Source organism: Moschus berezovskii, chromosome 17, assembly GCF_049115385.1.
Source record: "Moschus berezovskii isolate FMDL1 chromosome 17, NW_MosBer_1.0, whole genome shotgun sequence".
Taxonomy (NCBI): Eukaryota; Metazoa; Chordata; class Mammalia; order Artiodactyla; family Moschidae; genus Moschus; species Moschus berezovskii.
The window spans coordinates 73,859,080-73,874,074 of NC_142476.1; the positions used below are offsets into that span (position 1 = coordinate 73,859,080).

At 36.0% G+C, this 14,995-nt stretch overlaps 1 protein-coding gene across 2 annotated transcripts in view; it reads right to left on the minus strand.

Moving 5' to 3' along the window:
* The window catches only part of KCTD3 (potassium channel tetramerization domain containing 3), an 83,485-nt gene that overhangs the window by 62,447 nt on the left and 6,043 nt on the right, over window positions 1–14,995 (minus strand). For both annotated transcript variants that reach the window (XM_055419913.2, XM_055419912.2), the window contains exons 2-8: window positions 14,243–14,296; window positions 13,955–14,000; window positions 11,802–11,875; window positions 2,599–2,657; window positions 2,245–2,325; window positions 1,110–1,250; window positions 579–669 (exon numbers count right to left, since the gene is read on the minus strand). In XM_055419913.2, coding sequence (XP_055275888.1) covers window positions 579–669; window positions 1,110–1,250; window positions 2,245–2,325; window positions 2,599–2,657; window positions 11,802–11,875; window positions 13,955–14,000; window positions 14,243–14,296 — 546 coding nt within the window. The remainder of the gene's footprint in view (window positions 1–578; window positions 670–1,109; window positions 1,251–2,244; window positions 2,326–2,598; window positions 2,658–11,801; window positions 11,876–13,954; window positions 14,001–14,242; window positions 14,297–14,995) is intronic.

The following is a 14,995-nucleotide window of genomic DNA, read 5'->3' on the forward strand; positions in this document are numbered from 1 at the left end:
CCAATGCAGAGCTTCCCTGGTGGCTCAGAGGTTAAAGCATCTGCCTGCAATGCAGGAGAACTGGGTTCGATCCCTGGGTCGGGAAGATCCCCTGGAGAAGGGAATGGCAAACCACTCCAGTACTCTTGCCTGGAGAATCCCATGGACGGAGGAGCCTGGTGGGCTACAGTCTACAGGGTCGCAAAGAGTCGGACACGACTGAGCGACTTCACTTCACTTCAAGAGTACAATATTTAATCATTACAAAGAAACACAGGGGTCACACTAATAAGCCTGCCTCATTTAACACAACAGTTAAAACGACCTGGAAACTGGATACACTATAAACAAGAAAGCATAATTTCAAGATATCTTATTTCACAGTTTATACCGTATGGGTAATATTTAAATATACTGAAGCTATCAGTATTTATGAAATTAGTTGTAAAAGTAAACTGAATTTAATCAGGAGGCAAAATCAGAAAGAAAAAAAATCTGACGATTAAAATTAAATAGCTCTTAAATCTATAAGCATAAAATCACAGCTTTAAAAAATACCCCCAAAAGTAAAAAGTAAACCATTATTAATTATATAATACCTGTAACACACAGCAAAATGGGCATACGCAGCTACGATCCAGTTGTGATGGCCAGCTACTATTAGCACCTTTCGGGGATCCACAGGAAACCCTGTTGATATTAGAAAAAGAAATGTTTTTTGTGTTCTAAAAAAGGGGTTTGTAAACTATGGCCAAGAGGCCAATTCCAGTCCTCTGCCTGTTTTGAGAAAGCAAGCTTTGTTGGAACACAGCCAAGCACATCTGTCCAAACATCAAAGCTGCTTGTGCGCTACAAAGAGAAATGAGCAGTTCCAACAGAGACCTGCAGGCTCACGAAACCCATTATGTCCACCATCTGGCCCAGAAAAAGTTTGTCAACCTCTATTCTAAAGGTTTACAGCAAACAGAAAATCACAAGCTTTTTAAATAAAAATATTAGGTGAGACTTTTCAAGATATAAACGGGAGATCTAGATTAAAAAGAGATACAGCAAAAGCTACATCTTTAAAAATAATTACTCAATATCTAGAGCTATACATACTTTGCTTTTTTTATGTAAGCTATACTTACCTAGCCTAACAGTTTCTTCTCCAGTTCCAGAAAGAACAGGCTGAGTACCATTTCCTCGAGCTTCACCTTCTGTAAAATTTAGTCCATTTCTAGAATCAGTTGAGGATCTAGTAGTGTTGTTTATTTTACGACTAGGAATACCTATGAAAGAAGATAAATTTTTTTAAGTTCACCTACCAAAATTTGAAAATTTCATATGTTCTTATGGCTAAACAACAAAAAACTAAACATTATAGCTGAAATTTATCTTCTAATATAGCAATTTACTGCAAGTAAGTACCGTAACAAACAAGATGAAATTTTTTAAAAAAGATTTCTGGTATTTTTCATGTTATATATTTAATAAGACTAAGATTTATCATATGTATAATACCAAATCAATCACCACTAATTCATTCATTCTGTCACTAACTCTTTACATTTATTAAACAGTTACTATGAGATAGGTACTATTCACTTAAGTTTAAATTTTAACTTTAAACTTTACTAAGTTTAAAATTTTTAACTTTATTTACTAATTTAAATTTTATTCAGCTTTATAGAGCTGAATTGCCCTATACTTTCAAGCATTCCTTATTTGGCAGAGGAGCCTTTTTGAAATCATTTTGAAATGAACTCTTGTTCAAAATCCTGCTACAACAAAGGCACAGATCAAACTTTACTAACTGAAGAAGGCAGAATGACATGCACTTCACCCTCCTCTTCCCTATACACTGACAAATCTCTGCAAAGCTCCTAGGGTTCCACAAAGGAGATGGACAACCAGTTCTCAAACACAGGAATCAGCAAATTTGATCAAGGCCAAGTCCAGTCTGATGGCTGTTTATGTAAGTAAAGTTGTATTAGACACCGTCACACCCATCCATTTCTGCAGTGTATACAGTGGAGTTCAGTTAACTGCCACAGAGATCTTCTAGATCACAAGCCTAAGCCTAACTGGCCCTCTAAAGAAAAAGTCTGGCAAACTCCTACCCTACCTTATAGTCTGACTTAACTTCTGTTAAGATTAAAGTTCTCATCTTTTCTAGTAGATTTACAAATGAGATAATCAAGAAACAGATTTTCCTATTCACACATTTGTACTTAACGTAATGATAAAAAGACTTGAACAATTCAATGAACAAAGCAGAAGTACCTGGTGGAGGCAAGTAACCATGGAAAAGGACACTGCCGCAAGATGAACGCTCCAGCTCTTCACATAAGAGAAGCCTTCTTACTAAAAACATTTCAAAGCAAACTTGTCAAGAGTACATGCAAACAGAAAAATAGTACTCCACTTATTTTCTCTAGTTAAAGAGGATAAGGAAAGAAAAGGGAAAACGTTTAAGTTAAATCAGCCGACAATATCTTTTTTCTATGAAAATCCACAAAAATCAAGCACTGACTAGTCCATCAAAAATTAGGACCTGATATAAAACACACTTCATTTGGGTAGGTTGAGTGCTCAAAGGGTCAAATCATAAATAAAAAATAGTAGTAATATACATACCTAGTGGAGTGATTCCATAAAATTCAGCTTCATGTCGGAGAACATTAATACTCACTCCCCTACAAAGAAACAAATTAATGATGTAAATCTTCTAACACTGGCAGCCTGGATTAGCATCTGAAGCAGAAGAAGTACTAGGCTCTTAACATGAACAAAATCATGGGCTTTAAAACTTACTTCTTTCCTAAGATTCTTAATCATGTGAAGAAGTATAAACAATAAAACTGCACACTACCATGAACTTTTTCTTACTAAAAAATAACTCATACAGAGATGAACTGGATGACTAAATTAGAGATGAGGGCTTTACAGGGTTAATACAAGTAATTATCAATAAGTATCTAAGAGGCAAACAAGAGTAGAAATCATTTACATGGTATTAATTGCTTCTGACTATAATTTCTATACATATTCTAACCTCCAAAATTAATCTACAAGCTCCCTGAAAGCATGATCCACCTCTGATCCATTTCCGTATACATCACGCAGTGCCTACAACAGTGCTTGTATGCAACAATTAGCATGACTCCTCCCATCAAAAAACAAAAATAAAAGCAAAACAGAAGGTAGGGAGGAAAAAAAGATGAACCTTAAGAAGGGCTATATTATCCAGATAGAGATGTTACAATAAAGTTGTAAGAAAATAAGAAGTTAAAAAAAAAAAGGAAACTTAAAGAGTTTAAAAGCATTCATTTTAGGTTTCAGTTATAATTGTCCTTATTTTAAAAACACTGCCTGGGCAGAAAGGAGAGGGGGTATCACTAAGGATTCTGAGAAAATTAAAAGGAATTAAAGGAAAATTAAAAGGATTTTAATTTTAAATTAATTAAAGATACTGTGAAGAATTCTGTGCCTGCAAATTTGAGAACCCAAATGAAATGGATAATTCCTTGAAACACATGATCTGCTAAAACTCACACCAGAAAGAAACTATCTCAGTCTACATGTATTAAAAAAAAAAAAACAAACACCAATAATAATCTTCCAACACAGAAAGCACTAGGCCCAGGATTCACTGGTGAATGCTACCAAATATTTAAGGAAGAAATTATACCAATTATCTACATTCTCAGGGAAAGAAGCAGAGAGAAACCTAATTTATTTTATAAGGCAAGGCCCACATTACTTTAACACCAAAACCAGAAAAAAGGATTACAAGAAAATTATAGACCAATATCTCTCACAAACATAGACACAATAATTCTCAACAAAATATCAGCAAACCAACTCCAACAATGTATAAAAAGAAATATATACCACAACCAAGTAGGATTTATCACAGGTATGAAAGCTGGTTCAGTATTCTGAAATCAATTAATGTAATCTTTCACATCAACAGACTCACATGACCACATCAATAGGTGCAAAGAAAGCATCTGACAAAATCCAACTTCTATGAACTGTGAACTTTCAGATGTTCAGGCAGGTTTTAGAAAAGGCAGAGGCACCAGAGATCAAATTGCCAACATCCGCTGGATCATGGAGAAAGCAAGAGAGTTCCAGAAAAACATCTATTTCTGCTTCATTGACTATGCCAAAGCCTTTGACTGTGTGGATCACAACAAACTGTGGAAAATTCTGAGAGATGGGAATACCAGACCACATGACCTGCCTCTTGAGAAACCTGTATGCAGGTCAGGAAGCAACTGTTAGAACTGGACATGGAACAACAGACTGGTTCCAAATAGGAAAAGGAGTATGTTACGGCTGTATATTGTCACCCTGCTTATTTAACTTCTATGCAGAGTATATCATGAGGAACGCTGGGCTGGAAGAAGTACAAGCTGGAATCAAGATTGCTGCGAGAAATATCAATAATCTCAGATATGCAGATGACACTACCCTTATGGCAGAAAGTGAAGAGGAACTCAAAAGCCTCTTGACGAAAGTGAAAGAGGAGAGTGAAAAGGTTGGCTTGAAGCTCAACATTCAGAAAACAAAGATCATGGCATCTGGTCCCATCACTTCATGGGAAATAGATGGGGAAACAGTGGAAACTGTGTCAGACTTTATTTTTTTGGACTCCAAAATCACTGCAGATGCTGACTGCAGCCATGAAATTAAAAGACGCTTGCTCCTTGGAAGGAAAGTTATGACCAACCTAGATAGCATTTTAAAAAGCAGAGACATTACTTTGCCAACAAAGGTCCGTCTAGTTAAGGCTATGCTTTTTCCCATGATCATGTATGGATGTGAGAGTTGGACTGTGAAGAAAGCTGATCACTGAAGAACTGATGCTTTTGAACTGTGGTGCTGGAGAAGACTCTTGAGAGTCCCTTGGACTGCAAGGAGATCCAATCAGTCCATTCTAAAGGAGATCAATCCTGGGTGTTCACTGGAAGGACTGATGCTAAAGCTGAAACTCTAATACTTTGGCCACCTAATGTGACAAGTTGACTCACTGGAAAAGACTCTGATGCAGGGAGGGATTGGGGGCAGGAGGAGATGGGGACGACAGAGAATGAAATGGCTGGATGGCATCATCGACTCGATGGACATGAGTTTGAGTGAACTCCGGGAGTTGGTGATGGACAGGGAGGCCTGGCGTGCTGTGATTCTTGGGGTTGCAAAGAGTCGGACATGACTGAGCGACTGAACTGAACTGATTCATAATAAAAACTCTCAGTTAACAAGGAATTGAGGGGAATTTTTTCAACCTGATAAGACTTTAAAAAAAATATCCTATATCGAGCATCATATTTATTAATGTGAGAACTTTGAACTAACATCTGGTTACAAGACAATGATTCCATCAGCACTCTTTTCAACTTCATAATGAAATCCTTATTAACACAATAAAACTAGAAAAGAAAGGCATACAGATTGGGAAGAAAGATATAAAACTGATGATCACAGATAATATATGACTGTCAAAATAGAAAATCCAAAGGAATGAAACCAAAACTCTTGGAGCTAATAAGCAAGTAAATCAAGGTTGTACAATATAAAGTTAATGTACCAAAGTCTATTGCTTTTCAACATACCAACAGTGAACAAGAGAAACCTGAAGTTAGAAACAACACCATTTACACTAATACTCCCCTAAAAAGTACTCAAATATAAATCTAACTAAATACACACACAGACACACAATATATATAAACAAAATCTACAAGAAAGAAAACTACAAAACTCTGATGGCTGAAATCAAAGAACAAGAAAAATGGAGAGATATTTCCAGTCCATGGACAGGAATATTCAGTACTGTTAAGACAGCAGTTCTTCCCTACTTGATTTGATTCAATGCAATTCTAATCAAAATCTAGCAAAGTTATTTTATCAATATCAACAAGTTGAATCTAAAGTTTACATGAAAAGGCCCAAGAGCCAAAACAGCCAATATAATACAGAAGAAAAACAAAGCTGGAGTACTGCCGTTTCCCAACGTCAAAATTGTAAACCTAGAAAAACCAAGATAGTGTGGTACTGGTAAGAGACAAACAAATCATGGAGTAAAACAGAAAGCCCAGAAATAAATCCCATACACACAGTCAACTGATCTATAACAAAGAAGCAAAGGCAAAATAATGAAGTAACAGATAGTGCTGAACAACTAGACATCAGCATGCAAAAAAAAAAATTAGACACAGACCTTACACCCTTCACAAAAGCTTAACTCAATGTGGATCACAGACCTAAATGTAAAATACAAAACTAAAATTCCAAGAAGATAACATTTAGGAGAAAACCTAAATGACACTGGGTAAGGTGATACTTGTTTAGATACAACTCAAAGACACAATCCATGAGAGGAATAAGAATAAGCTAGATCTCATTAAAATTAAAACATTGTGCTCTACAGAAGACAATTTCAAGAAAATGAAAAGCCACCAAATGAGACAAAATATTTGCAAATGACAGATTTGATAAGGGAGTGTTGTCCAAAGAATTCGTAAAACTCAACAATAAAGAAACTAATTCAATCAAAACATGGGCCAAAGACCTCAACCAAAGCTATAAAGCCAGCAAACATATGAAATAAGATGTTCCACATCATATGTCATTAAGTAAATGTTAAGACAACAAGTCACTACCACACATCAATTACTATGGCCAAAATCCAAAATGCTGTCAAGGATGTGAAGCAACAGCAACCCTAATTCATTGCGGGTGGAAAAGGAAAATGACAGCCACTGTGAAAAACAGTCTGCAGCTTTCTTATAAAACTTACCATACGATCCAGCAACTGTACTCCTTGACATTTACCCTAAGGACTTGAAAACTTAATGTCCATGCAAAAACCTGCACATAGATATTTACAGAGGCTTTATTCATAACAGCTAAGACTTGCAAGCAACTAAAATGTTCTCTTCAGTAAGTGAATGGAAAAACAAATTGGTATCCAGGTAATGAAATATTATCAGCACTAAAAAGAAGTAACATGAAAGAAATGTAATTGCACCTTAATAAGTGAATGAAGCCAATCAGAAACGGCTCCATACTATGTGATTCCAAATGTGACATTTAGGAAAAAGTCAAATTATGCACATTTTTGAAATCTCCTCAGTGGTGTGAGGAGAGAGAGAGAGAGCAACAGGCAGAGAACAAAACTTTTTAGGGCCGTGTAAGTACTGTGTATAAAGAGGTCCACATGTCATTATACGTCTGTGCTAACTCCTGAAATATACAACACCAAGAGTGAACTGAAGATAAACTACGAACTCTGGGTGATTATGACGTCAATGCAGGTTCATCAACTGAAAAAAAGAAAAAATGGATCATTCAGGTAAATGTCATTAATAATAGAGGAGGTTGATAACGGAAGCAGGGGGCATGTGGGAAACCTCTGTACCTTCCTCTCAATTTTGCTGTAAACATAGAACTGCTCTTAAAAAAAAAAAATTTGATAGGCCTAAGAGACAACTCTTGAGAATCCCTTAGACTGCAAGGAGATCCAACCAGTCCATTCTAAAGGAGATCGATCCTGGGTGTTCATTGGAAGGACTGATGCTGAAGCTGAAACTCCAATACTTTGGACACCTCATGCGAAGAGTTGACTCACTGGAAAAGACTCTGATGCTGGGAGGGATTGGGGGCGGGAGGAGAAGGGGACGACAGAGAATGAGATTGCTGGATGGCATCACCGACTCGATGGACATGAGTTTGAGTGAACTCCGGGAGTTGGTGATGGACAGGGAGGCCTGGTGTGCTGTGATTCATGGGGTCGCAAAGAGTCGGACACGACTGAGCGACTGAACTGAAATGAACTGAAGAGACACGTGATAAAAATATTAAATTGCTTTTATTTGAGAAAGTGGTTGTTACTAGTTTAACATAAGAAAAGTTAAAACTTTCTTATTCTACTTCAAAACTACCTCCGTTAACAGTACAGTAGCTCAGGACACAACAGTTCTGGAGAAGACAAATAAATAGGATAATAATACAGAGTGATAAAGGCAATGGAAGAATTTTATGTAAAAAATGGAAGTAGAATATAGTGTTCTCTTACCAATTCCTTCCCACCTTCTTTTGGAAGATACTACTCAGAGAATTGAAGTTTGCGAGACTTCCATTAACGGAAATAAAGAAGCAAGTTGTAAGAAAAGCAGTGAATACAGATATTTAAACTGCTGCTGCCTTTTATGGGTAGTTTAGTTGTAGATGAGTCACAAGGACACTGACGAGAAGTAAACTTAGATTTTCATCAAATGCTAAAAACAATTTTACCCCAGAAGTGAACAGTTAATAATAAACTTCACACCTACCACCCCAACAGATAAACAGAAAGCCCCACCAAACTCTTTTATTCATTTAATAAATATCCATTAAGCAGTTTATTATACATAATTTTTCTTTTTTTGTTTTTAACAACACTCTGAACACAGAAAGGAACAAACCAAACAAAAAATCTTTGCTTTCAAGAAGCTCATATTCTAGTGAATATGTCAAAAATTATGTAATATTATACAGAAGTGGCTTAAACAAATATTTAGAATTCTAAAACCTATATCTAAAAATGTATTAATAGGTCCTAGTAAAAGTTCATTACGCATATATAAAATAAAAAAAACAATAAAATACAAATTAGATTGTAGCTTCCTACTAGGAATCCAGACTATGGTAAAGTTCAGAAATAGTTTAAATTGTTATTGTGTCAAGTAAAACTGTATGGTTGTGTGTCATACAAAAAATGTATGGCTATATGTCAAGCATAATACTTGATCCTGCAGGTATACAGGAAACAATGCAAGCCGTTTTAGAATTTCATGTAAGATAGACTACTAGAGTTGTGGCAGTACAGGATACTCTGAAAACCTGTATCAGGTGACAGCAGAGTCATCAGAAAGATCAGATCAAGCCAAGAGCAGAAAGGGTTGAAAGTGTTCAAGCAAGAGAAACTAAGCAGGGGCTAGATTAACAGGAAGTCCAAAATCCTTGACCATTAATCCAGCAGCTGACTAAATAAGAGTTTTAAGCAAAGTAATAACTAACTAGATTTTGACTGTGGTGCTGGAGAAGACTCTTAAGAGTCCCTTGGACAGCAAGGAGATCCAACCAGTCCATCCTAAAGGAAATCAGTCCTGAATATTCATTGGAAGGACTGATGCTGAAGCTCCAATACTTTGGCCACTTGATGTGAAGAAGAACTGACTCACTGGAAAAGACCCTGATGCTGGGAAAATTGAAGGCAAGCGGAGAAGGGGGTGACAGAGGATGAGATGGCTGGATGGCATCACTGACTGGATGGACATGAGTCTGAGCAAGCCCTGGGTGTTGGTGGATGGACAGGGAAGCCTGGCGTTGCAGTCCATGGGGCTGCAAAGAGCTGAACATGACTGAGCGACTGAACTGACTGAATAGCTCGATTAGATTTATATTTTCAGGATATAATTTTGGCTAGCTACAGTGTGAAAAATGAATTGACTCGTTTCACAGCCTTTGTTTTAAAGTCTATTTTATCTGATATGAGTATTGCTACTCCTGCTTTCTTTTGGTCTCTATTTGCATGGACTATCTTTTTCCAGCCCTTCACTTTCAGTCTGTATGCATCCCTCGTTTTGAGGTGGGTCTCTTGCAGACAACATATATGGGGGTCTTGTTTTTGTATCCATTCAGCCAGCCTTTGTCTTTTGGTTGGGGCATTCAACCCATTTACGTTTAAGGTAATTATTGAAAAGTATGATCCCGTAGCCATTTTCTTTATTGCTTTGGGTTCAAGTTTATACACTCTTTCTGTGATTCCTGTCTATAGAAGATCCTTTAGCATTTGTTGGAGAGCTGGTTTGGTGATGCTGAATTCCCTCAGCTTTTGCTTGTCTGTAAAGCTTTTGATGAAGAATGGAACTGGGGGAATTAACCTGCCAGACTTCAGGCTCTATTACAAAGCCACAGTCATCAAGACAGTATGGTACTGGCATAAAGACAGAAATATAGATCAATGGAACAAAATAGAAAGCCCAGAGATAAACCCACGCTCCTATGGACACCTTATCTTCGACAAAGGAGGCAAGAATATAAAATGGAGAAAAGACAGTCTCTTTAACAAGTGGTGCTGGGAAAACTGGTCAGCCACTTGTAAAAGAATGAAACTAGAACACTTCCTAACACCATACACCAAAATAAACTCAAAATGGATTAAAGATCTAAATGTAAGACCAGAAACTATAAAACTCCTAGAGGAGAACGTAGGCAAAACACTCTCTGACATAAATCACAGCAGGATCCTCCAAGACCCACCTCCCAGAATATTGGAAATAAAAGCAAAAATAAACAAATGGGACCTAATTAAAATCAAAAGCTTCTGCACAGCAAAGGAAACTCTAAGCAAGGTGAAAAGACAGCCTTCAGAATGGGAGAAAATAATAGCAAATGAAGCAACTGATAAAGGATTAATCTCCAAATTATACAAGCAGCTCCTGCAGCTTAATTCCAGAAAACTAAGTGACCCAATCAAAAAATGGGCCAAAGAACTAAACAGACATTTCTCCAAAGAAGACATAAAGATGGCTAACAAACACATGAAAAAATGCTCAACATCCCTCATCATCAGAGAAATGCAAATCAAAACCACAATGAGATACCATTTCACACCAGTCAGAATGGCTGCTATCCAAAAGTCTACATGCAATAAATGCTGGAGAGGGTGTGGAGAGAAGGGAACCCTCTTACACTGTTGGTGGGAATGCAAACTAGTACAGCCACTATGGAGAACAGTGTGGAGATTCCTCAGAAAACTGGAAATAGAACTGCCATATGATCCAGCGATCGCACTCCTGGGCATACACACCGAGGAAACCAGAATTGAAAGAGACACATGTACTCCAATGTTCACTGCAGCACTGTTTATAATAGCCAGGACATGGAAGCAACCTAGATGTCCATCTGCAGACGAATGGATAAGAAAGCTTTGGTACATATACACAATGGAGTATTTCTCAGCCATCAAAAAGAATGCATTTGAATCAGTTTTAATGAGGTGGATGAAATTGGAGCCAATTATACAGAGTGAAGTAAGCCAGAAAGAAGAACATCAATACTGTATATTAACGCATATATATGGAATTTAGAAAAATGGTAACCTGAACCCTGTATAAGAGACTGCAAAAGAGACATAGGCATTTAGAACAGTCTTTGGGACTCTGTGGGAGAGGGTGAAGGTGGAATGATTGGGGAGAATGGAATTGTAGCATGTATATTATCATAAGTGACCAGTCCAGGTTCGACGCATAAATTTTCCTCTGTTCATTTCTTTGCATTTGTGCTTTTTTAATAAAAATACTTTTAACTGTAAAGAAAAAAAAATTATAAAAAAGTAAATAAATAAATTTTGAGAAAGTCACAAAAAAAAAATAAATAAAATAATTAAAAAAAAAAAAGAAAAATGAATTGAAGGGATAAGATTGAAGGCAAGGAAACTGGCTAGGAAGCTTTGAGAGTAATCCATTAAGAAGAGACGATTGTGGCCTGTATCTATGAGAGAAATTCTGAGGAAACTTTCAAGCAAATTAATCTTGAGGCAGGGAAAAAAACTTTCCTTCATAAACTAAGACCAAAACCATGCCTACCAATAAAAATTTAATTTAAAAAGATACATTTCTTGGTACTTGCCTGGTGGTCCAGTGAATATGACTTCCCACTTCCAGTGCACGGAGCCAGGGTTTAATCCCTGGTAGGGAAACTAAGATCCTGCAAGCTGTGAGGTGCCACCAAAAGTACATATGTAAAGAAATAAAAGCTTAAAAAAAAAAAGATACGTTTCTTACCTTAAGTCTAGTTCTTTTGTCCGAAGAAAATTTAAAATGGGTGCAAATGCTGCTGGATCTCTATCAATAAATATCTATAAATAAAAGAATTACAAATTATATTTTCAAATTATAAACTTCTAACTTTAATATCTGTAATGCTAACTTAGAGAACACATACTGAATTACGTAAAAACTCTATTTCCTTGATTATACTCTTAAATTTTAATGCTTCTAAAACGGAAATGCAGTTATAACAACTAATATATACTGTATAAATGTACAGTAGAAATGGTGTCTTTTCTCTCCCGGAAAAGCTATCATTAGATTGATATTTTAATATGAAGGGGAAAAAATGGTATCAAATTAGTCCATTTTCTCATTTCTAATTTTTTTAAATTTATATTTATTTTTGGCAGCACTGCGTCTTCATTGCTATGCACAGGTTTTCTCTAGCTGCAACGAGCAGTGCCTGCTCTCTGGCTGAGATGTGCAGGCTTCTCACTAGTATATGGTTCTCTGGAGCATGGGCTCCAGGGCACTCGGGCTTCAGTAATTTCGGTGCATGGGCTTAGTTGCTCCGTAACATGTGGAATCTTCCCAGACCAGGGATCCAACCGTGTCCCCTGCATTGGTGGGTGAATTCTTAATCACTGGACCACCAGGGAAGTCCTTACTTCTATTTAACTAACATCTTTAGTCAAAGGGACGCCGAAAGGAAAATTTTTATCTGAAATATTCTAGAATTTAACACTTTGAAAATAATATTCATAATAATACTTTTTATATCATCTGATCCGTAATTACCAGTGATAGTAATTATGATTTACATAATCTGTGACTTAAAACGAATTATTAAAACAACAGTGTACTTTTATAATACATATGGGGCAATCAAGAAAAGTCAAAACTGAATAACACTTTCACACTGTTTTTCAGTTTTGACAGTTTTGCTTTTCTTGATTGTCCCGTGTGTATTATAAAAGTACACTTTCACATACCACTATCTGTTTTCTCAAGGACTGAGGGTGGGGTGAAAGAAAAAGTGACAAGAACAAAATTTTTTTTTAGGTAACAAATACAGTACCACAGAATAAGTCACATATTTGGATATGGCTGAAGCAACTGAGCACCCACCCACCATGAATTACTTATGGGGAAATGTTTAGAAAATAGGAAATATATAATTGATAACTCTTTACAGGAATATATGCCAATACTATTTGGGACCAATTACAAAAGCTCTAACTATAAAACTGAATACCTTTTAAGATTTATATAAGTCAATCAGACAGCAGAATGAAGCAAAAAATATACCTCCTTATACTATGATCAATTATTATATACAGTGAATGAGGTTCTTCTGGCTTCATAAATTCTTGCTTTTTATTAGAATCAACCTGAAGTTGAAGAAACACCATAGATCTGTGGGTCTTATTACCGAAGTCCTTTCTATAATCTCACAGGGACATATTTGCTCGTGCTACTTTATTTGATCTGCAAATCTCACCACAGCAAATAAACACCTGTGGTCATTTTGCTGCCTCCAAACTGAAAGTCTTATTTGCTTTTCACAATTACTTGACCTGCTACTGTGCATATTAAAACTGCTTTTTAAATATGGAAATACTTTTTTGTGTGCTGAAACTTAGTAATTCTTTACTTCCCTCACTCCACCATTGCTGCACAAGTTCATAAGGTTATTCTCCAAAACAAAAAATTGTAGAGCTTCACAAATTTGCAACATTTTACCACTCTAATATCAAAACGTTGTCATGTTTACACCTATCTAATTGGTGATGGACAGTGAGGCCTGGCGTGCTGTGATTCACGGGGTTGCAAATAGTCAGACACGACTGAGCGACTGAACTGAACTGAATCACGGTTAAAGTTTCAATTATTGATTAAAAGAAATATTTCCTCTCGACAATGTAAGCTCGGATCCTACAATTTCTAATGATTATTTAAAATAGTATATGTAGTACTCTCTGATTTGAGTTCTCATCTATAATTTCAGAAATAATTCATGACAAGAAATAAAAATTTAAGAACATATACTTTCATGTAGTAGTTATTAAAAGAGTAGTTCCACTATCTTCTAAGAGTATAAGGACCAAACATTAGAGCATTATTTGGTCTAATTTAGAAATATACATCAACATTGTTATACTCACAGCACCAGTTTCATCTCGAAGTGTTGAAATTCTTCCACTCAGCAAACTAAAAATCATTAAGACAGGATTAGTTTTTAAAATCTGAGTACGAATAAAATGCTCTAATTCTTTCAAAGGTCAAAGACCAGTAAAAATGAATCATTGTATCTCCAAAGTAAATAACAAATATTCAAAGAGTTAAGATTTTATCTAATAAAAATATTAATGTAACTGGCAAGAGAGTTTTTTATTGTTTTAATAAATAATCAATTCTATTTTTTAAAAGTACTAAAGAATTATATGAAATACCTGGAAAAAAAAGAATCTGGAATCCACATAAGTGTTTGTCTTGAGGTACTAAATCTGCAATTAGAAAGTATCTGGTATTACAAGGGAGGACAAGATTTGAAATGTCAGTGTTAGTTAACTTGCTTTAAACCGCTGGCTAATGACTTACAAGTTGTTGCACAGTTATAGCTGTATCAATTATATTGATTAACATCTAACACTGTAAAATTCTGCTTTCATTTCAGAGTTAACATTATTCAAAGAACTCTCAACAAAATCAAATAATTAATTCGCTTACATATAAAGCTTCCTAAAACACTACCTTCTAACATGCCCATCACACTAAGTCTAAACTTCTCAACATAACATATGAAATTATCTTCAGGTCACCATTTCACCTCTCCAACACAAACTGCTGCCCTCTAATAAGATAGCACTTAACATCCCCAAACAATCCATGCTTACACTATTTCAGAACATTTCAGAATCTTCATCACAGCTCTATCAACCTCATGTTCAATTATCCGAGCTCTACCCATCTTTCTTGATACCACGAAGGTTTTACCTTCTCCTTAATTGGCTTTCCCAAATAGTCTATCCTACAGTAGCTTTTTGTGCTCATATTAACTCCACTGCACATAGTACATTTAACACTTCCTTTACAGTCTTGGACTATTCACAATGATTGAATTCATTCATTCAAAAATCACTCAGTAAACACTGTTTTGAGGTTAACTCCATTTGATCAAGCCTACTTACTACCACCAATGTGGG